At 39.2% G+C, this 20,428-nt stretch overlaps 1 protein-coding gene across 1 annotated transcript in view; it reads right to left on the bottom strand.

Annotated features, from left to right (window-relative positions):
- ttn.2 (titin, tandem duplicate 2) overlaps positions 1-20,428 on the bottom strand; it is a 180,173-nt gene that overhangs the window by 72,542 nt on the left and 87,203 nt on the right. The window contains exons 99-141 of the mRNA XM_036572840.1: positions 19,963-20,007; positions 18,150-18,548; positions 17,758-18,027; positions 17,398-17,673; positions 17,174-17,313; positions 16,947-17,073; positions 15,698-15,961; positions 13,882-14,021; positions 13,634-13,760; positions 13,287-13,553; positions 12,909-13,175; positions 12,535-12,801; positions 12,296-12,435; positions 11,871-11,997; positions 10,907-11,049; positions 9,399-9,522; positions 8,558-8,824; positions 8,377-8,474; positions 8,089-8,257; positions 7,737-8,003; positions 7,393-7,659; positions 7,015-7,293; positions 6,512-6,920; positions 6,299-6,423; positions 5,942-6,208; positions 5,561-5,830; positions 4,989-5,288; positions 4,590-4,892; positions 4,308-4,495; positions 4,102-4,216; positions 3,732-4,016; positions 3,492-3,643; positions 3,243-3,390; positions 2,973-3,150; positions 2,766-2,887; positions 2,383-2,670; positions 1,852-2,148; positions 1,570-1,756; positions 1,362-1,477; positions 954-1,253; positions 536-835; positions 328-433; positions 42-238 (exon numbers count right to left, since the gene is read on the bottom strand). Of these exons, the coding sequence (XP_036428733.1) occupies positions 42-238; positions 328-433; positions 536-835; positions 954-1,253; positions 1,362-1,477; positions 1,570-1,756; positions 1,852-2,148; positions 2,383-2,670; positions 2,766-2,887; positions 2,973-3,150; positions 3,243-3,390; positions 3,492-3,643; positions 3,732-4,016; positions 4,102-4,216; positions 4,308-4,495; positions 4,590-4,892; positions 4,989-5,288; positions 5,561-5,830; positions 5,942-6,208; positions 6,299-6,423; positions 6,512-6,920; positions 7,015-7,293; positions 7,393-7,659; positions 7,737-8,003; positions 8,089-8,257; positions 8,377-8,474; positions 8,558-8,824; positions 9,399-9,522; positions 10,907-11,049; positions 11,871-11,997; positions 12,296-12,435; positions 12,535-12,801; positions 12,909-13,175; positions 13,287-13,553; positions 13,634-13,760; positions 13,882-14,021; positions 15,698-15,961; positions 16,947-17,073; positions 17,174-17,313; positions 17,398-17,673; positions 17,758-18,027; positions 18,150-18,548; positions 19,963-20,007 (9,123 nt within the window). The remainder of the gene's footprint in view (positions 1-41; positions 239-327; positions 434-535; positions 836-953; positions 1,254-1,361; positions 1,478-1,569; positions 1,757-1,851; positions 2,149-2,382; positions 2,671-2,765; positions 2,888-2,972; positions 3,151-3,242; positions 3,391-3,491; positions 3,644-3,731; positions 4,017-4,101; positions 4,217-4,307; positions 4,496-4,589; positions 4,893-4,988; positions 5,289-5,560; positions 5,831-5,941; positions 6,209-6,298; positions 6,424-6,511; positions 6,921-7,014; positions 7,294-7,392; positions 7,660-7,736; positions 8,004-8,088; positions 8,258-8,376; positions 8,475-8,557; positions 8,825-9,398; positions 9,523-10,906; positions 11,050-11,870; positions 11,998-12,295; positions 12,436-12,534; positions 12,802-12,908; positions 13,176-13,286; positions 13,554-13,633; positions 13,761-13,881; positions 14,022-15,697; positions 15,962-16,946; positions 17,074-17,173; positions 17,314-17,397; positions 17,674-17,757; positions 18,028-18,149; positions 18,549-19,962; positions 20,008-20,428) is intronic.

The following is a 20,428-nucleotide window of genomic DNA, read 5'->3' as shown; positions in this document are numbered from 1 at the left end:
TATAGATTTTTTGAAATCATAGTAAATTATTTTCAACATACCTGTTGGGTCCTCAATTACCACAATGTCTGTGGGTTCACTTGGGTGACCAACACCAGCCTCGTTCTCAGCAAGAACCTGGAACTGCACCTCAGTTCCTTCAATTACATCAGTCACTCTGTACTTGCAGTCAGGGCCTGCTGTCTTTGCAGATTTCACCCAGCGGGTTCCAAGTTTCTCTTTCTTCTCGATGACATACCTGAAAGTGCAGGTTTAATGTACGGAATTCAATGACAGTGACAGCACAATATACTCTAAGGCATTTTTCCACAATTACATTACATTTACCTCAAGATAGGTCTACCACCATCATTCTTAGGTGCCTCCCATTTAAGATCAACATGGGTCTTTGACACCCCTTCGACAGTCAAAGCATAAGGAGGTCCAGGAGTAGCTAAGAGAGAGCAAAGGTAAATAATATCAGTATATTTCCAATATACATAATTCCTTATCTTAAAGAAGGTAAATTAAAGGCAGCCAAGGTCTCGGTGCTTACTGAATGTATCCTTTGCCAAAGCAGAGTCAACAAGTTCACAGTATTCACTAATACCAACAGCATTCTCAGCTGCCACACGGAATACATAGAGAGAGCCTTCGTTCAGTGGAGTGACGGTGTATGTCAGCTCTTTCACAGTGGTGTCAACAGCTTGCCAGCCCTTGCGTCTGACATCTCTCTTTTCAACAATGTAGTTGGTGATTGGTGAACCACCGTCTCTCTCAGGGGCTGTCCACTTCAGTTCAGCACTGTTCCGGGAAATATTAATTACGTCTAGCCATCTTGGGGGTGATGGAGGATCTGATAAGGAAAGAAGAATGTTTTTGTTCAATTTTAAACTATACATGAATAAACCGAGTCCAAACAATATTGAATAAAAAGTAATGTAATATCATTCAGATATGTAGAAATCACTCACTGAGTCTCTCCTTGCACAGCACAGGATTGCTAGGCTCACTAGGTTCACTCTCGCCTGCTGCATTGACAGCTCTGATACGGAAAGAGTATTCCTGTTTCTCCATCAGTCCCTTAAGGAAGTACTCAAGAGCAGGAACACCATCTACCACACGGACCCATTCCTCCGTTCCGCTCTTGAGGAGCTCAATAATGTAGGACTCAATCTTAGCACCACCATCATGCTCAGGCTTAGTCCACTGCAGGAAAGCTGAAGTTTTGGCAACATCCTTAACAAGAGGTTTGCCAGGAGGCCATGGAGGATCTGAAAGAGTATACATATGTTTCAGTCTCTTCTACTCAAATTCAACACAGATTTTATCTGCTGTGATGCAGGGAGCTAGAAAACAATACACATCGAAAATGATTATACCAATTGGATCCTTGATCAAGATTGGGTCAGTCTCCTTGCTTGGTTTGCCAGGTCCAGCAAGATTCTCAGCCAAGACACGGAACTTATACTTCTTTCTTGTGGGCAATCCTCTCACCCTGTATTCACCAACGTTTTAAATATTTCAGATTTACATACACTGCTGCTGTATGGATCATCTGTTTTATGTTTATGTATTGCAAGTCCTTACCTCAAGTTAGTGTCGCTTACTGGTAATTTATTGCATCGTATCCATTTGTCAGCATCTGGCTCAAATCTCTCAACCCAGTAGCCAGTGATGGGACTTCCACCATCTTCATCAGGCTCATACCAGGTCAAAGTGACAGCATCCTTTGCAATATCGGATGCCTCAAGTTTGTATGGTGGTCCAGGTGGATCTGGTTAAAAATAGTACCAGAATATATCATATTACATATAGTTAAGGTGAAAGCTATATATATTTTAAAATGATAGAAAGATTAGTAAAATGTACCGAAGGGATATTTGGCAATTATCGGAGTATGTTCAGCTGGCAAACCAATGCCGAACTGATTTTCAGCATAGACTCTGAAGATATACTCCTTGAAGGTCACAAGCTTTGTGGCTTTGTAGGTGGTTGGCTTTACAGTGGATGACAGCTTGTACCAGATCTCACTGTCTGCAGCCCTCCTCTCAACAATGTAGTTTGTCACTCTTGAGCCACCATCGTCTCTGGGTGGATTCCAGGACAGGAGGCAGGACTCACTGGTTATTTCAGAGATATCAAAGGCAGCTGGAGGTCCAGGCTTATCTATAGAGAAGAGAAACAAGCTCAATACACATACATAATATACTACTTTTTCCAAATCATTTTACAGTTCTTTTGAAAAGCAAACGCCTGCTGTGATTCTGGATATTTACTCCTTATTATTATTTAAAATTCAATATAACTCATTATATTAAAAAAAAGATTTTCAAGGACAGATTTAGGCCTCCCTGCCTTGGAAACCATAATACCTCTTTCTTCAGAGGATAAATATGTTACCTAGGATGTTGACATCAACTGTTGCAGTTGCACGTCCACTGCTGTTGACTGCCTCAACAATGTAAGTCGCCGAGTCATCTCTTGTAGTCTTAGCAATGTACACTGTGGAATGACCAGGCTTGGTGTCAATAGTGATTCTGTCATCTTCCTTGAGAATAAGGTCAGCCTTGGTCCATTTTACTTTAGGCTCTGGTTTGCCTGTGATATCAGCTGGAAGTTCAATCTTTGTGCCAGCCTTTGCAGTTAAACCAGCCAGTAGTTTTGCATCCAAGTGAATCTCTGGAGGCTCTAGAAGGGTTAAGGAAAGGTAAGGACGACAGTGAGCTTGGACATAAATACAATATACTGTATACTATGAAGAGAAACATGTCCTTTTTAAGTACCTTTAGGATCAACAGCCAAAATCTCATCAGTTGCCTTGCTAGGTCTACTTGAGCCTAGTCTGTTCAAGGCCCTCACACGATAAGCATACCACTGACCCTCTTTCAGACCAGTCACCTCAAGCCTAAGACAGAATAAAAATGATAGTAACAATTGTATATGTGTATATGCAGATATCTAAGCCTTATCAAAATGTTTTGTTCACTTACTTGAGCTCAGGCACTGGGTCTCCACATGGCTCCCACTTGTCAGTGCCACGCTGGCACTTGTCAACAGTGTAGCCTTTAATTGGAGCGCCACCATCCCACTTTGGAGGCTCCCATGACAAGAAGATTTTGCTGGCAGACTTGTCTCTCCATTTAAGATTCTCTGGTGGATCTGGAACAGCTATAATGTAAAACAAATCATGTGAGGATATATGTTTCTGTGTTTGCCGTGGACATGACATTGGCTGTCAGCATTTTCCTGTGAACACTTACTGGCTGGTGAAGACACATTCACTGGATCATCAATATAAGCAGGTTCTCCAGGGCCACACTTGTTACAGGCAATAACTCTGAACAAGTACTCCTTGCCTTCGATTACATCTGTGACAGTGTACTCTTGGTCTTGTACACCAGTAATGACCTGAAATTAAAAATAAGCAATAAAAATGCAGTACTGCTGGAAAGTGGAATTTGGCAATGGATGACTTTAATGTGTTTGTGAGTTTGATATGAGTTTCAGACCTTGACCCAAGTCTTTCTGGACACTTCTCGCTTCTCAATCTGGTAGCCAGTCAGTGGGCTGCCTCCATCATGATCTGGTGCTTCCCACATAAGATGCACATGATTTCTGGTTACCTCTGCAACCTTGAAGTCCTTTGGTGCACTAGGGGATGCTGAAGTAAAAAGGTAAACAGTGAGTTCTATGCTAGATGGTGGAAGAACTTAATGACAACTGAAACAAAGATTATATACTGAACATACCAATGACATTGACGTCAACCTCTCCAGAGACACTGCTTACATCGTTCTCCAGTGTCAGAGAATATCTGCCTTTGTCTGGACGCACACTTGGAGTGATGACTAATTCAGTGAAGGTGGCCTTTGTGACCATAGACACACGGTCACCAGCAGTGAGCTCCTTGTCACCAAAGGTCCACTTAGCAGTGGGTGTTGGGTATCCAGTGATTGGGACACGAATTCTAAGAGGATTAGGAACAATCACTTCCAGGCCGTCCTTGAAGGCACTCAGGTCCAGGGTAGGTGCAACTAAATTAGGAGGAACAAATTACATTTTTATGAATACATAAAAAGTAGAAAATGGAAAGAATTGTTGAAAGAGCCCAATACATACAGTGTGAGTCATCTGCCAGTTCAGGTCCAACAATATTAGAGGGGTCAGACTGACCGGCTGCATTCTCAGCAATGACTCTGTATTTGTATTTTTTTCCATATTTAAGACCGGACATCTAGGAGAAGTAACATATAAACAAACATTTTGAAATGCTATTTACAGATACAATGATCCAAGAAAACAGGCGGTGAAAGTCAGATGTTTACCCTGTAGAGGAGGTCTGGGCATAGCCTGGCATTACACCTTAGCCACTTGTCTGAATCTTCCTCACATCTCTCGACAATGTAGCCTGTGATCACGCTGCCTCCGTTCTTAAGAGGCGTCTCCCAAGTTAGCAGACAGCCCTCTTTGGTTTGTTCAGAGTGTGTCAAATTCAGGGGTGGGCTTGGCCTCTCTGAAAAAGTGTAACAAAAACAGACAATATAAAAGTAAGTCTCCTAGATGTGCTATAATTCTAGTAGATTTTTAAAGATGCAAATAATGCTAACCTATTGGGTCCATGATTTTAACTGGGTTAGTGGCAGCACTTGGCTTGCCAGGACCAGCCTTGTTCTCTGCTCTAACACGGAAAATGTATTCCTTGTTCTCAATAACATCATTGATTATGGCTGTACGGTCTTCAGGTTTGGTCACCATGACTGGAGACCATTTCACAGATGTCCTGTCACGGAGCTCAATGATGTAGGATGTGATTTCTGATCCACCGTCAAACAGTGGTGGTTCCCAGGAGACTGTGGCACCAAACTTGCTGACATTTCCAACAGCAACATTCTGAGGTGCATCTGGAACATCTGGAATACAAGCAATAATAATAAGTATATAATATGTCCATCATGTAATTTATCACTGACAAGTCATCCATATAATTCTATAAAAGTATGCTTTACCAAACTTATTCTTGGCTTGTATAGCTTTATCCGTCTCTACATTTGGACCACTTCCAACTCTGTTGCGTGCGCAAACACGGAAGAAATACAGGGAGTCCTTCTGCAGCCCAGTGACAGTGTACTCTGTGCTGTCAGCCCGATCAGTGGCCAGCGTCCAGGTCTTGCGCTTGACATCACGTCTTTCCACCACATAGGCCAAGATCTTGCTGCCACCATCGCTCTCAGGCTCATCCCAGGCAATGCTGACCTCTCCATCAGAAGTGTCCACCACATGCAGATTCTTCACAGGCCCAGGAACGTCTAAAAAGCAAGAGTTTTACTTAGTCAACTCCAGTGCAGATATCTTCATAACAACAGCTAAATGTTGGTTCATCAAATAATTTCACATTCACATTACTGCTTCTTGAATGTAGCTTTTTATTTTTATTACAGTTGTGATATGAATATGTGTAATATGTATTAATCAAATTAGGACACCAGAAGTGCCAAAGGAATTTTTTCCATACATCATTTGAGTGAAAATATTATGACTTTGCAATCAAGAGCAATATATTGCTCAAATATAAACTCACCAACAACTTTCAGATTAATGAAAGCCTCTCCCTGTCCATGCTTGTTCTTAATAACGATCTTGTAACGGCCCTCCTCTGACTTCTTAGGGTCCTTCAGTCTGTACTCTGTCTTGTCGGTAGAGGTATGAACATTTTCTTTTGGCAGACTGATGGTGTCAAAGAACCATTCAGCCTCAGCATGTGGGTATGCATTGTAAGGAACTGACATGACAAATGGTTTTCCAGCATCTGTCACCAGGTCCTGATCCAAAGTCTTTATCGTTGGCACAGCTGTAGGCAAAACATAGCAACAATTAACATTAAACTTAAATAACCATGCTTTTGTATTTAAAAAAAAGGTCCTATTATGAATTCAGTTTATTAAAAGGTACTGGAAATCACCTGCAAGCTCAAGCTTGGCTCTTGCATCCTTGTCTTTGGCGATAACTCTGTATTCACCCTGATCACGAGGCCTGATCTCACAGACTTGGAGTCTGTGAATCTTACCTTCACTCATCATCTGGTATTTGTCACCCTGGACAATTGTCATGTTGTTTCTTAGCCATTTAACATCAACTTTGTCTTTGTTCAGCTCAACCTCAAATATAACATCAGAGGCTGGGGGCTCAAATACATCAACTGGAGGTCTGATGATCTCCACTGGGGTCTCTGGATGATAAAACAGTGAAATGTTGTTAGAAAATGATGCAACAACTATAAGTACATACAATAAAATACAATATTCAGAGCACAGTCTACCTTCAACAAAGAGGCGAGCCCTGGACTTTTTGTCATCAACTCCACAGGCATATTCACATTCATCATCAGGTCTGCATTCCTTAATGCGTAGTGTGCATGTCTTTCCATCACGCTCAAACTGATACCTGGAACAGAAATTAAACATGCATGTTAGCTATTTTATAGAGAGAAGATATATATGATACAATACTTACAGAAGAGAAAGTTCCTTACCTTGGACCCTCTCTGATCTCTCGGCCATCTCTGTACCATTTAACTTCAGCCTTCTCTTTGGAGAGCTGGCAAGTAAACTCAGCATCTTCAAACTCAGTGATAGTCTGATCTTGGAGTTGAGTAGTGAAGTCAGTTGGCGCTTCACTGATTATTAACTCAGCTGTTGACTTGTCAGAACCGGCAATGACAGAGTATTCACCCTCATCTGCAAGGCTGCAGTCCTTAATGGTCAAAGTGTGCTTGTCTTTGTCGACGCGATATACAATGCGCTTGCTCAAAGTGATTTCCTGGCCTGCCTTCATCCACTGCACAGTCACATTTGGTTTGTTCACTTTGCATGAGAAGGAAATGGTCCTCTTTTCTTGTGTTTCAATATCCTCAAGAGGAACAATGATTCTGAGGTCTTCCTCTGTATACACAAAGATGAGCAATTACCAAAAAAAATCTATGTATTTCACAACAGGAACAACATCTAACAGTCATAATATATAACAAACAAATACCTTGCACAGTAATCTTGGCTGAGCTCTTAGCATATTCACCACGCTGATTGGTCAGTGTGATGGTGTAGGTAGCTTCATCTGACTTCTCAGCATTTTTAATCCTCAGAGAGAAAACAGTGTCTCTCTGGACCATGATAAACTTGCTGCTCTCGAACAGTGTTTCGTCGTTCTTCAGCCACTTGGCCTTGGCGTCCTCTGTATTTACCTCACAGTTGAGAACAATCTCTTGTCCTTCACTTCCCTTTGTGTCCTTGAGGGGTGTGATAATTCTGAGCTTCTCTGCAATTAATTGAGAAATGAGAGTAAGTACAGAGACTTGATATTGTGAAATTATACCAGTGTGATTAATGTAGAATATAGGAAGCACAGAATACGTACCAAGCACTGTCAAATCAGCACTAGCTCTTGTGGCACCAATAAGGGCCACAAAAGGTCCCTCATCATTACGCTCACAGTTCTTGACCACAAGGACCCTTCTCTTGCCATCAGAAATAATCTCGTATTTGTCATCTGTTTGGAGTTCTTTGTCACCCCTGAGCCATTTGACTTCATAGGAGTCTTTGGACACTGAGCACACAAACTCAGCTTTTTCACCCTCAACCACTTCTTGGCTCTGGGGTCTAGAGATAAACTCAGCAGCGAGTTCTGAAGAGAAAAAAATTTAGTGCTCTGTGATTTTCCTCAAAACACATTGCTATGCAATGCTAAGCTAAATTACTTACCATTAATTCTTAGTGTCCCTGTTGTTTGTGAGCTGGGCAGTTTGCAGTGGTATTCTCCAGCATCGTCCATACGAAGGTCCTGGATGAGGAGAACTCTCTTTCTGCCATCTGCAATATGTTCATATCTTCCACCCTCAGGCAGTTCCTCATCACCCTTATACCATACAACCTCTGCACTGGGCTTTGAGACCTCACAGATCAGTTTAATACTGTCAGTTTCAGTGCCTTCCACATTAGCCAAGTTCTTTGTGAATCTTGCCTCCTCCTCTGTAATAAGAGAAATTAAGCAAATTCAAATACTGTCAAATACTAAAGACTGTAACTGAATACTGTGAAGTGAACAAAAACTAACCAATGACAGTCAGCATGCCAGAGGTCCTGGAAGTCTTTGCATCACATTCATATTCAGCCTCATCATCAAACACCGCCTTGCTAATGATAAGAATACGCTGAACTCCTTTGGAAATGATCTCATATTTCTTGCCCTTTCTGATTTCATTTCCATCCTTGAACCAGCGAACCTATTCAAAAAGAACCATTAGCATTTACATGCATATAACAGAGTGAATAAAGCTAAAAAATGTGTAGCCAAATGAAACATTTATTCAATCTAAAAATATATCTAAATTAAGAAAAATACCTTGGCATTTTCTCTGGAAACCTCGCATTCAAACTTGGCAGTTTCTTTCTCCATGACTTCAACATCATGGAGTGGCTTTGTGAACTCCACATGTGGAGCTAAAATCAACAAAAAAATATTCTCAAAATGCACAACAAATGAATTAAGTTAGAATTTTGAGCTATTATGAAAATTCACTTACGTTCAACATTCAAGAAAGCAGAAGTCTTGAAGTCTTTGGCATCACAGGTGTACGTTTTTGAATCGTCAAGTGTGCAGTCAAGAATGATGAGCTTTCTCTTGCAGCCCTCAGCAACCATCTCATACTTCTTCGTTTTACGGATTTCCTGTCCATCTCTGAACCACTTGACTTCTGCGCTTTCTTTGGAGACTTCACACTCTAGTATGGCAGTAGCTTCCTCCTCTACAGTCTGGTCCTCAAGCGGCTTGGTGAACTCGACTGGAGGCTCTGTTAGAGCAGATTGTTTAGCATGCTTTCAATGCTTCTTGCAAAAAATGCTTTCATATGTTTGTTAATTAAGCAAGACTATGATACTCAGTCTCATATGTTACTGTGGTTATTGCCTTAATATTTAGTTTTCTTTTGCTGGCTGTGACACACAAAGTGCAACTTATTTGTCGATGTTCTTTAATTAGACATACTGATTGAAGTTTACCATTATTATTCTTCCTGTCTTTCTAAAATACGTAATATTTCATTATATACAGGTCCTGATGACAACTGTTCACTGTACTTAAAATAAGCTTTTACATTTAATTTGCTACACTTATTGCATCATGTTTACTTTAATAAAATACAATAGAATCTTATAATGAAGTTCAAAAGTGTGATGTTTCAATATGTTTGGCTAATATGATATATAATATTAATTCATAATAATATATCATATAATACGGCTGTTGCTGCAGGCCACGATAGAGCATTTGAGCATTTGGGGTATATATTTCTAATTATTAAAACTGCCATTGTTCAGTTAACACCTTTATATTTATATATATAAACATGCCAAAAAGGCACCAACCTTTCACGATGAGTTTGGCCTGGGTTTGGAAATCCTTTGCAGTGAGTTTTACTTCTCCTGCCTCTGTCAGCTTCACATCTCTTAGGGTCAGCGTGTGAGTTCTGCCCTCTGCTCGGGTCACCACCTGTGCAAATCAAACAGATTGATAAATCAACCCTGTCACAGGCTTGAAAACAGCTATTTACTGCCCCACTGCAATAGACATCAGCAGCTGAGGAGCAGGAACTGGTCTCAGTTTCACACCTCTCCTTTTTCTACCAGGGATAGCTGTGTAGCCTGAGAGCAACTTATATAGCTTGTGTAACATCAGTATACTGTGAATGTGAATTGTATTATTTGACTCAATGCATTAAATAATACAGTAAATTTGCATTAACAATAAAAAAGCTGGACAGAGCTCATGGGCACGCTATAACATTTATCATAAACATAGAATTTTCCTAATAGACTACATTGCATTAACAATTAAAACTATTTTAAGCATATTAATGACAAAAAACAATAGTTCATCAATTTTATAATTTTATTTTTCATCAAAGTTATCAATTGTTGTATTATAGGGATCTGGATTTTTTAAATGCTACTACTTGTCATTTATACACTGCATTACAAACATTGCTACAGAAAAAGTGGTTCTAACCATTTAACCATGTTGTCTTTTCTATTCATTTTAACCATCTATCTATCTATATATATATATATATACATACATAAATAAAATTCAGCCATTTTTTAATGAGGAAAGTACCAAAACCCATTATTTAATCAATCGCACATAACAAGATAGGCCTCAAACCACTCATACCACCATAAAGCAATTCTAATTCTCTAATAATGGTCATAAGAACTGCTGTTATCACTAAACATTTTCAGATAACATTCCATTGCCAACAACAACCTGAATAACGCCATGAAGTTATTAATCAAATGCATTTTTCTTGATTTCCACCATTCAGGAATAGAAAAATACACCCACAGCGCAATTTAACTGTAAACACATTTTTAGCTTTACAAAATGAATTTCCACTTAAAATTGTAGCTCTCAAATAGACCTTCTGCCACCTGCCACTGGACATGGAGTCTCAAAGCAGTTAAAAATAACTAGAAGAACGCTTGCAGGGCAGAACAGCCCTGAGAGTTAACGCAAAGCCCAGATCAAATACTCAGCTGTAGCCTGATCCCCACAGGTCCTTATATGCAGAAAGCATGTAGGTGGCATATGTAAAGAAGAATCTATAGGTATAAAATGTAATTACTACTTTTGTATTTGCAGAATATTTAACTGTTGTGATAAGTTGATGGCTATAAACGGAAACTAAAAAAAAATGGCCTCAACACACAATGACTGCTTATGCTAGTATTACATTAGCATTACATTAGCATGAAGAAGCAGAGTGTTATCCAAGACTAACTCTGTGACAGGCCTACTTCAAAACCAGACTGCAGGGTTTTTAAAACTTCAGACTTTCATGCAAGCACAAGATATAGCTGGAATTCTTTTCACTTACTCTGTCGCTTGGTTCCAGCTTTGTACCCCCAAGGAACCAGTCCACAGATATGCCTTCATACGACAGTTCACAGTCAAAGGTTGCAGTCTCCCCAGCCGTAACTGTAACATCCTTGAGAGGCCGCAAAAGGCCTATCGTTCGTGCTTTGGATTGAGGAGAAGACATGGTTAGTCACCTCCAAGTCCCAAGAGACAGTATAATCCCTTAACTGCAAATCCACATTGTGCTTTCCCGCTGACAGCAGGCCACTGCTCTGGAGCCCAGAAGCCTCCAAGACCAAGTGGAGATTCAGTTGGAGAGAGACTTGTCATTCGGGGGCCTACCTCATTTGCATATTTAGTTTCCTTTAAAATGTAAATGGTCAGCAAAAAAAAAAAAAGAGTTGGTGGGGGAGGTGGACCTGTTGAACCTCTGCCAATCACTGACAGGCCTACTCTAGATATGGCATGCAGATTCCAAAATAGCTGCAAGATCTGATTGGCTACTTGCCTACCCCCACCAAGACTTCACGCTGGCCAACCTGTTACTGTCAATCAACGCCTTGGAATTTTCCAGGAAAAGAAGAATGTTGGGGTACATGTTACCTAATTTATACAAATGCAGACATCATGGGTGATGTTACAACACCAGCCTGTTTTATAGGCATGTTTACAAGTGGTTCCCATGTCTAGAAGATTCTACGCCATTAATGCCTCGCTTAATAAAAACGTTTTATCACCCACTTAGCATGGCATGGTGGTTGGCATTACATTTTACAGCCTGATAACACATTACATTCACAAACTGATTTACTGCAGTTATGATACATCCTTTCATTTTATTTATATATTTGTTCCCTTGCTGTAACAGGAGTTTTCTTTCTCCTTCCTGTAACAGAAATAGTTTCCTGTGTAAAACTAATGTCTCTTATATCTTATCTGAAGTGTTCCCATATGTATGTGCATGTGTTCTACATCATTCTCACCTTTAACTCTCAGATGAGCACTAGATTTAGCATTGGCAGCACTAAAGTCCACACCGCCAGCCATGTTCATCTGCACATTGTAGAGAATGAGCATGTGTCTTGTTCCTTCTTCCTTAATCTCACAGTCCTAATGATTGGGGGAGAAAAATGAATTAGGATACAAGTCCCCAGATAATATAGAAAATTAGATATTAAGCCATTAAGGCAGCAGGACAATAGCGTTAGTGTTATATTTTACATATTCTACAAACAGCATTAATTCATAGTGAGTGCATACCTTGAACAATGCATAGTTTGCAGGGATTTCAGAATGGTTTCATCAAACTGACTGAACCAGGTTTTAGCAGTTGTTTACACCATTATATAAAGTGCAATTACTTAAAAAAAGGGACAGATTAAAAGCTGTTTGTGACTACAGAACTTACCGCAGACTGGTGCAGAGCCTCTCCTTTGAGTTTCCAGTTACCATGCACATCCTCCTCGGAGATCTCTGTCTCAAAGCGAGCAGTCTCAGTCTCTATGACTTCCACGCTGTATAGTGGACGAACGATCTTAATGTCACGCTCTGCAGGGGTCATATGAGAGGACAAGGAAAATCAGTTGAGGGGCCATATTTTAACTGTTTAAGGAGTCCATATGAAGATTGAAAGAGAAAAGTACATACCCTCAATATTCAGCTTAGCTGTTGTTTTGTCAGAGCCACAGTCACAAGTGTATTCGCCTATATTGCTTTTATCAGCCCGCTTAACTGTTAGAATGCGTTTCTTTCCATCTGCCTTGATGAGGACATTCTTGGACGGGGTAATTTCCTTGCCATCTTTAAACCATTTCACCTCAGCAGAGGGCTTGCTCAGTTCACACATCAGCACTACTTCATCCTTTTCAACAGCTGTGTAGTCCTGCAGCTTGGTGGTAAAGTAGGCTTCTCCCTCTGTTGGGTGCAACACATGCATAGATTTTGCCTTGCAAAAAGTGTCATAGATTGACCAACACTGCTGAAAATCAGAAAAATAGCACATGAATACTGCAAGGACTTACCAAGAACAGTGAGCATGGCCTCGCAAGTTTTTCCAAGGGCCTCTGCTTTAATCAAAGAGGTATCATCAATTGACACCTCCTTGAAAGACAGAGTGTGGATCTTGCCCTGTTCTGACATGTGCACCACTTTGCTCGGGTGCAGGCGCACATCATTTTTGTACCAGGTGACCTGAACTTTCTCATGGGAAAGTTCAATACTGAACTCCGCTGTCTCACGCTCCTTCACGGTCACGTCCTTGATGGGCTTGACAAACTCAAGACGAATGCCTGTTTAAAAAAGAAATGCGAATGCATGATCACTTCCTAATGTTTCCGAAGCTCACAAAAAACAATTAAAATGTAAATTAGGCTGCATAAGTACAAAAGAGTTGTAAAGACCTTGAATGATGAGTTTGCCAGTAGTTCTTTTGTCCTCAGCCTCAAACATGTACTTAGCCTCATCATCATAGGCTGCAGATTTGACAACCAGAGCATGTCTTTTCCCCTCTGAAACAATTTCAAATTTGTCGTCAGCCTTCAACTCCTGGGTTCCCTTCAGCCAGCGGAAGGTCTTCGGCTCTCGTGATGTTTCACACTCAAACCTTGCGTCGTCTTTCTCATACACTTGCACGTCACTCAAAGGTGTGAGGAAAGTAATTGGCAGCTCTGCAAATGAAAGGAAGATTAGGTGCCAATTTACACTCGTGTAAATGATCAAGAAGAGAAGAAGAGAAGTAGAAAGGTACCTTTGACTTTCAGATTTGCAGAACACTTTGCATTGGCACCCTGGAATGAAACCTCGCCTGTCTGAGGAACTTTGCAGTTGTACAAAGTTAAAATGTGCTTGGCGCCATCCTCAATGATTTCAACGTCCTATTGGAAAAAAAGGAATGTATATGACAATCCAAAAAGATCTATCGTCGAATACAGAGTTTCTTTTTTAAATTTTAGATTGGTTCAGTTGAAAAAAGATTAAGATTTTCATTATTCTTACAGGTGACTGAGAAAGAACTTCTCCTTTCAGTTTCCACTGGCCATGGACATCATCCTCTGAGAGCTCCACTTCAAAACGTGCAGTCTCGCCATCAAATAGCTCAACACCATACATGGGGCGAACCACCTTGATGTCACGAGCTGCAACAGAATAGAAACAGCACTGAAGGTCAGAAACACCACATAATGTTTCAGCAGTACATTGCTGTAAAAGTGATTACCGGTATGACGTGTAACAAAATGGATTTTGTTCTATCGTGGATAGACCCAAAAACTGGGCCCCTGAGACAAAGAAAAAGTGAGAAACAGCTTGAGTAATCTTCTTATCTTATAAGCTCAACCAAAAGTGCGCTTTAGACTGGAAGCAGTGACTGCACCACTATGGGCTGCTAGCAGTATGTTCCTATGTTAATTGGTGTAGCCATTTATATCAGCTGTGCATGGCTTCAGAATGCATTTTTGCAGAATGACACTTGCAGAATCGCACTAGAGCTGATGTAAAAGCAAAAGCATCACAGACAGAGTGGTGAACTTGGTGGAATCATGAGCTGCAGTGAAACAGTGAAATATTGTAAAAACCAGATAAAAAATTGTACTTTGCTGCCACAGTACAAACTAAGATTAAGGATAAGTCGAGAGATAAAAAGGGAGAGGAGAATAGGTTGTAGAAGAGAAAGACAAATAATTGGTTTGATTACAGGACTGAAGGAGCTACTAGTGCCTGTCAGCATTTACATAATAAGGAAAAGAAAATCTTTTTAGATGCAAACTGTATTATGATGTTAAGGAGGAACTTTGTCTTATTTAGTAACTATAAAGGGTTTATGATTTTGATAAAATAATAATAATTATGTATTTCACAGGAAGCATTCATAGCATATCCATGAACAGTACGGTGACACTCCATTACTATTACATTATCATTCTGAAACACTCATTAAATACATTCATTAGAGACTAATGAGTCTAATTCTGCATATAATGAATTAAAACTCATTCAGTGTTTAGTGTAAACTTCATGATGTGATAATGAATATGTTAAAATACATGTTACTTTTTCAGGGAACAAATACGATTTTCAAAACCATACTTGTATTTATTATTGAACCCTTAAAAGCATGATTGAAACAAATATGGTGCAAATGAATGGCTTTTGACTTTTTGACTTTTCTTTATTCACTAATATTTCACAAGATGACCATCCTGAATGTGTGAAAATGTAATATTACTGTAATTTTACTTTACAGCTCATGATTGCTATAAAATACTTAATGTATGAGTAGGTAATGCAATTTGCTTAGGTTTTGCATCATTCATGAATGCTTTATAACTGTAATGAAGGTGGTTGGGAGTTCTCTTGACTACACCCTTTGTGTGTTCAGTATCATAAGCTGTTTATTCCCTCTTTATTTTCATTTTTGATTTTAATTTATTAAAGAACCCATCATGAAGTATGTATAATTCATTGAATTTGATTTCAATTCATTGCATTACATGTCCGTTACTCTTAAATGAATGTATTTAATTAATGTTTAAAAATGTTCATGTAATCTTAATACAATAACTGTACTGTTCATGAACAAGCCTGGAATACTTCATGTACATGTAGTTCCTGTAAAGCATTACCAGTTTTTATTACTGTTGTTTGTTGTTAATATTGTTATTATTATCAATTCATTTTCATTTTATTATTATTATTTTATTATTGATATTGCAATATCATATTGTTATCGTCTGAGTAGTGACAAAATTAGACTTCATATCGCACACCCCTAAACAGTACCCACTGTATATTTAATGAATGCTGCAATGCGTACCTTCAATGTTCACAGTGGCCATTGTTTTGTCTGTTCCACAGTCACAGACGTACTGGCCCTTGTCTTTGTCCCCCACTTTCTTAATTGTCAAGATTCTCCGTTTGCCCTCTGCCCTCATGGAAACCAACTTGGAGGCCTTAATTTCAGTCTCATTGTGGAACCACTTCACTGGAACATCTCTGCTCAGCTCGCAGTCAAGACTGACCTCATCTTTTTCGACTGCAGTGTAGTCCTGCAACTTAACTGTGAAGTAGGCGTCTCCCTCTGAAAAATACCAATTAATTCCAATGAGTTAAAATGCATTATTAAGAAATCTTTTACTCTCTTTATGTGCTGAGTGCCAAAAAAGGGTTACTTTACGAGAGAGCAGCACAATAATTACAATCACCATACCACAAGAAAACAATAAAACCTTGTAGAAGATTACCTAGGACCGTCAGGTTTGCTGTAGTTGATATTCCTTTTGCCTCTGCCTTTATCTGGCAAGTATCATCTAGAGTGACTTCCTTAATTTCTAATATATGTCTCTTTCCATCGACATGGGTAAGCACCGTTCTGCTCGGGTGCAGTTTTGTTTCATTTTTGTACCAAGTCACAGGCACATTTTCATGAGAAAGCTCAATCTCAAACCGAGCTGTTTTACCTTCCTTCACAGTTTGATCCGACATCGGCGAGATAAACTTCAGTCTTATACCTTTAACACATAATCAATTAAGTGATATTAATGACATGTATGCTAGATGGTCTGGCACCGAAGATGGATTGGATGACTTGAATGGAACATCTTGAATGGATTAGATGACTTGAATGGAACATCTTGAATGGATTAGATGACTCAAATGGATTTAACCATGACTTACCCTCCACTGTCAGTTTAGCTGTTGATGTTTTACCCAAGACCTCAATAGTGTATTCTCCCTCATCATCAAATTCACAGTGGTTTATGACCAACATGTGTTTCTTTCCATCATCAATAATATCATATTTCTGGTCTGATACTACAACATCAGATCCTCTATACCACATCACTTTAGGCACATCCTTAGTGATGGTACACTCAAACTTTGCCTGTTTCTTTTCAGGAACCGTAATATCCTTTAGTGGGACTGTGAAGTCCATTTCGATTTCTGGGGATTTGAATGAAGGTTATCAAAAGAAAATCGTTTTCAAAAATGTATAACAAGATCATACAAGGACTTATATGCTCACTAATGTGCATGCATCTGTTTTTTTTTTTAAATCAACATACCTTTGACTGTCAGCATTGCACTTGTGATGGCATTCAAAGCTTGGTATGTAACTTCTCCAGCCTGGTCAAGCTGAACATTTTTCAGAGTAAGAAATCGTTTCGGTCCCTCTGCCCTGATATCACATGTCTTGAGAAGAAAAAGGAATGTAAAAAGTTCAGTTCATAACAATTGCACTTCGTCCATGTTCACTGGGCAATAATCAAGTCAGTATTGACCAACATCTTACCGGTGATCTGGTTAGAACCTGTCCCTTAAGCTTCCATTCGCCAGGCACATCATCCTCAGAGATTTCAGTGTCAAAGTTAGCCTCCTCCTTCTCCTTCACCTCCACACTAGCAAGAGGCTTTAAGATCTCAGCTTCACGTTCTGTATCAATGGTAAAGAAACATTATGATTAATACATTGCAAACCCCACATGCATAGGAGATGAAGTATAATAACGTCACACACCTCCAAGTGTGAGTTTTGCAGGATATCTACGGCCTTCGACCTCAATGGCATACTCGCCAGCATCATTCGGTTGGGCATTCTTAATGGCCAGTGTGATATCTTTTCCGTCCTTCTTGACCTCGGTCTTATCTGTTGGTTCTGTAGGAATTTCTTCATCTCCCTTTAACCACTTCCAGTTGGGAGTGTCCTTGAAGAGCTCACACTTGAAGGTAGCAGTGGCCTTCGGTTTCACATGCTGATCCCTCAGAGGTCTCACCAACCAGTCTCTTATAATTTCTGTCGATAAAAAAAATCATTAAGTAAATATGATTTATGGTAACTGTAGTAGATAAGAGAATTAATATGCTCACTTGCACATACCAATGACTTTGACATTCGTCTGTGTCTGAAGGTTCTCACACTCGCACGTGTAAACAGCAGCATCATCATCATTTGAGTCTTGAATAGTCAAAGCCTGTTGCAGTCCAATAACATTGATGGCAATCTTGCCAGGAACTGCTAAGAGTGGATTTCCATTCTTCTTCCAGACCACACTCCTGTCTTTGCTCAGCTCACAGGTCAAATACATAGGCTGTCCTTTGATTACAGTCGTCTCTTCCTCCAGATTCTTGGTGAATCTCACAGGCAACTCTATGAAAAGACAAGAACATAACAAAATCACATTTTAGAACAGTTGATATACAGAAACATTTCCAAAAAGTCCAAAAATGCATCCTGAATCTCTACATTTTCTCAGAGAATTAGTGTGTTACCTTCTACAATAAGTTTGGCAGTAGAGGTCTTCTCTTTATTTCCAAGCTTAGCAACGCATGTGTACTCTCCTGTGTCAGAGAGCTGAACATCAATGATGGCCAGTTTGCGGTCTTTGCCATCAGAGGTAAACTTGTGCTTTGGACTCTCCCTCAGGTTACTTCCGTCTTTCATCCATGAGGTAACAGCAGTAGAAGGAGAAATCTGGCACTCAAATACAGCAGAAGAACCTATTGACTCAGCTTCCTGCAGTACAATATCTTGGAGTTCCTTCACAAACTTCAGAGGGACAGCCTTGAGCTGGAAACCAAATGGTGCTTCCCCTGGAGGTTTGTCACCACCTGCACCAGGTTTTAGCCCTCTTCCTCGTCCAACATCACCAGGTGAGGGAGTTTTTCTTGCTGAAATGCAAAAAGGTTGTGTTGTTCAGTGCTAGTTTCATGGCAAGTGAAATACACTTTTGCATATTTAATTTAATTTAATATGATAAGTAGATCAGTAGCAGAAATGCAAGCTATTGCATGGTAAGTACATTTAAATTGATAACACAGATACATATTTACATGTACTTACCAACAGATATGTTTAATAAATGTCCAGTAACAAAGTTATAATGTTTCACAAGCATGTTAGGTTCTGGAAAGATTAGCCTTTTATATAAATATAGTTTGAGAAGGAAAAACAAAAGAACAGGAATGGTGACTAAACTGTAAACAAGGAAAAAAAATCCAATGAGGGGCCAATGAAAAGAACAGTGGCAAAACTTTTGAAGCTTTAGGAACTACAGCGCTTTGAAAGCAATCAGTAAAAAGAGATTAAATCCAAACTAATCAAAACTAAAACATAAGTTAAATGCTAAAAGTCATAAGTTACATTCGGAGATTTTAGTATGCGATGGGAGTAGCATTAGCTTATGGATGGGGGGATGCTCAAAAAGATTTTTGGACACTTAGGCTACCTCCACACTACACGCAAAACAATGTAACAATTAAAAGTCATAGAAATCATTTAAATCAAATGAAATTAGATTTAAACTGTTTTTGTCGTTTTCTGCTCTAGAAATTATACAGGAAAATACGGCTGCTATTTTGCTGCAAATAGGCTACATGATGAATACTTATTTATTTATTTTATTTTATTTTTATTTATTTATTTATTTTTATTTCACTTCATTATAAACAAGGCCCCTATATGCAAAAGAACAATGCTTAGATATAAACAATCCAAATGGAGGAAACACTGACAAATACTAGGCTACTGCTGATGTTCACAAATCATCTTGAGGGTGAGGAGGAGAAAGAGGGCCATTCAGTTTTAGTAAGTGATTCTTTAGTCATGGCCTCGCACGTCATTACACAGCAACGTTTAATGCAGAAACCTTTTATTTAGATTTTTACCTAACTTGTTCAACTGCTTAGCATGTAATGTTAACTTGCAACAATCAAGTAACAATTTTTTTAATTTTGTATGTTGACGTTTTACAGTGACAAAAATATTCGAACATAAAAGTCCTGCTTGAACATAAAAGCTGCTCATGCCTAGGCGGTTCAGACTGAATGGAAATCAATGGTCAGAGTTAAAGATATGGAAAATAAGGGTAAGGGTATGGGCATCTATAAAAAGTTAAAGGGAACCTGAGAATGACTTAAATCTGTATTTTATATTTGCTATTTCTAGCCTCAAAAAAATCTAGTAGAAGTGTTTTTTTTATAACTGTATAGAAGATAAGTTGATAAGTTAACAAGATGATATTAAAAATGAAAGAGCAATGATAAATAAGCTGTGTGCAGAAAACTAAGCACCTAAAATACTTACGTTTCAAGCCTCTGCCTCTTCCAGCCTCCTCTTTTGGTGTCCCCTCTGACCAAACACAACAAAAGTTATTTCCAATTCGAGGACATGAAAATGTGCGTAAATAACTAATATGTACATGGTTTATATGCAAGTGTAACAACAACAACCACAGATGGAAATGTGAGAAAAAATATTAAAGTTAGGGTATAACTCATGAGGATGATAAAAACCATGCCACCAATTATGGAAATGTTAGATGGCACCAGTGGATTGACCACTAAGGTTAAATTTGAAGTCCTATGGACAAACATATCCAACAAGATGAGAGGACATTAAGAGACAACATGCAACCACAATGAAGACTGACATAGATGAAGACAGACAAGATTTAGTTTTTAATTATGGACATTAAGATGGTATGAAAATTATTCAGGGCACAAAACAAGATGGATGCCTGGAGGAGGAAAATGAGACATTCAGCGGTGAG

The sequence above is a fragment of the Colossoma macropomum genome, unplaced genomic scaffold (assembly GCF_904425465.1).
Source record: "Colossoma macropomum unplaced genomic scaffold, Colossoma_macropomum, whole genome shotgun sequence".
Taxonomy (NCBI): domain Eukaryota; kingdom Metazoa; phylum Chordata; class Actinopteri; order Characiformes; family Serrasalmidae; genus Colossoma; species Colossoma macropomum.
Note: the sequence above shows the minus strand (reverse complement) of the source record. Positions and strands in the feature narration are given on the sequence as shown.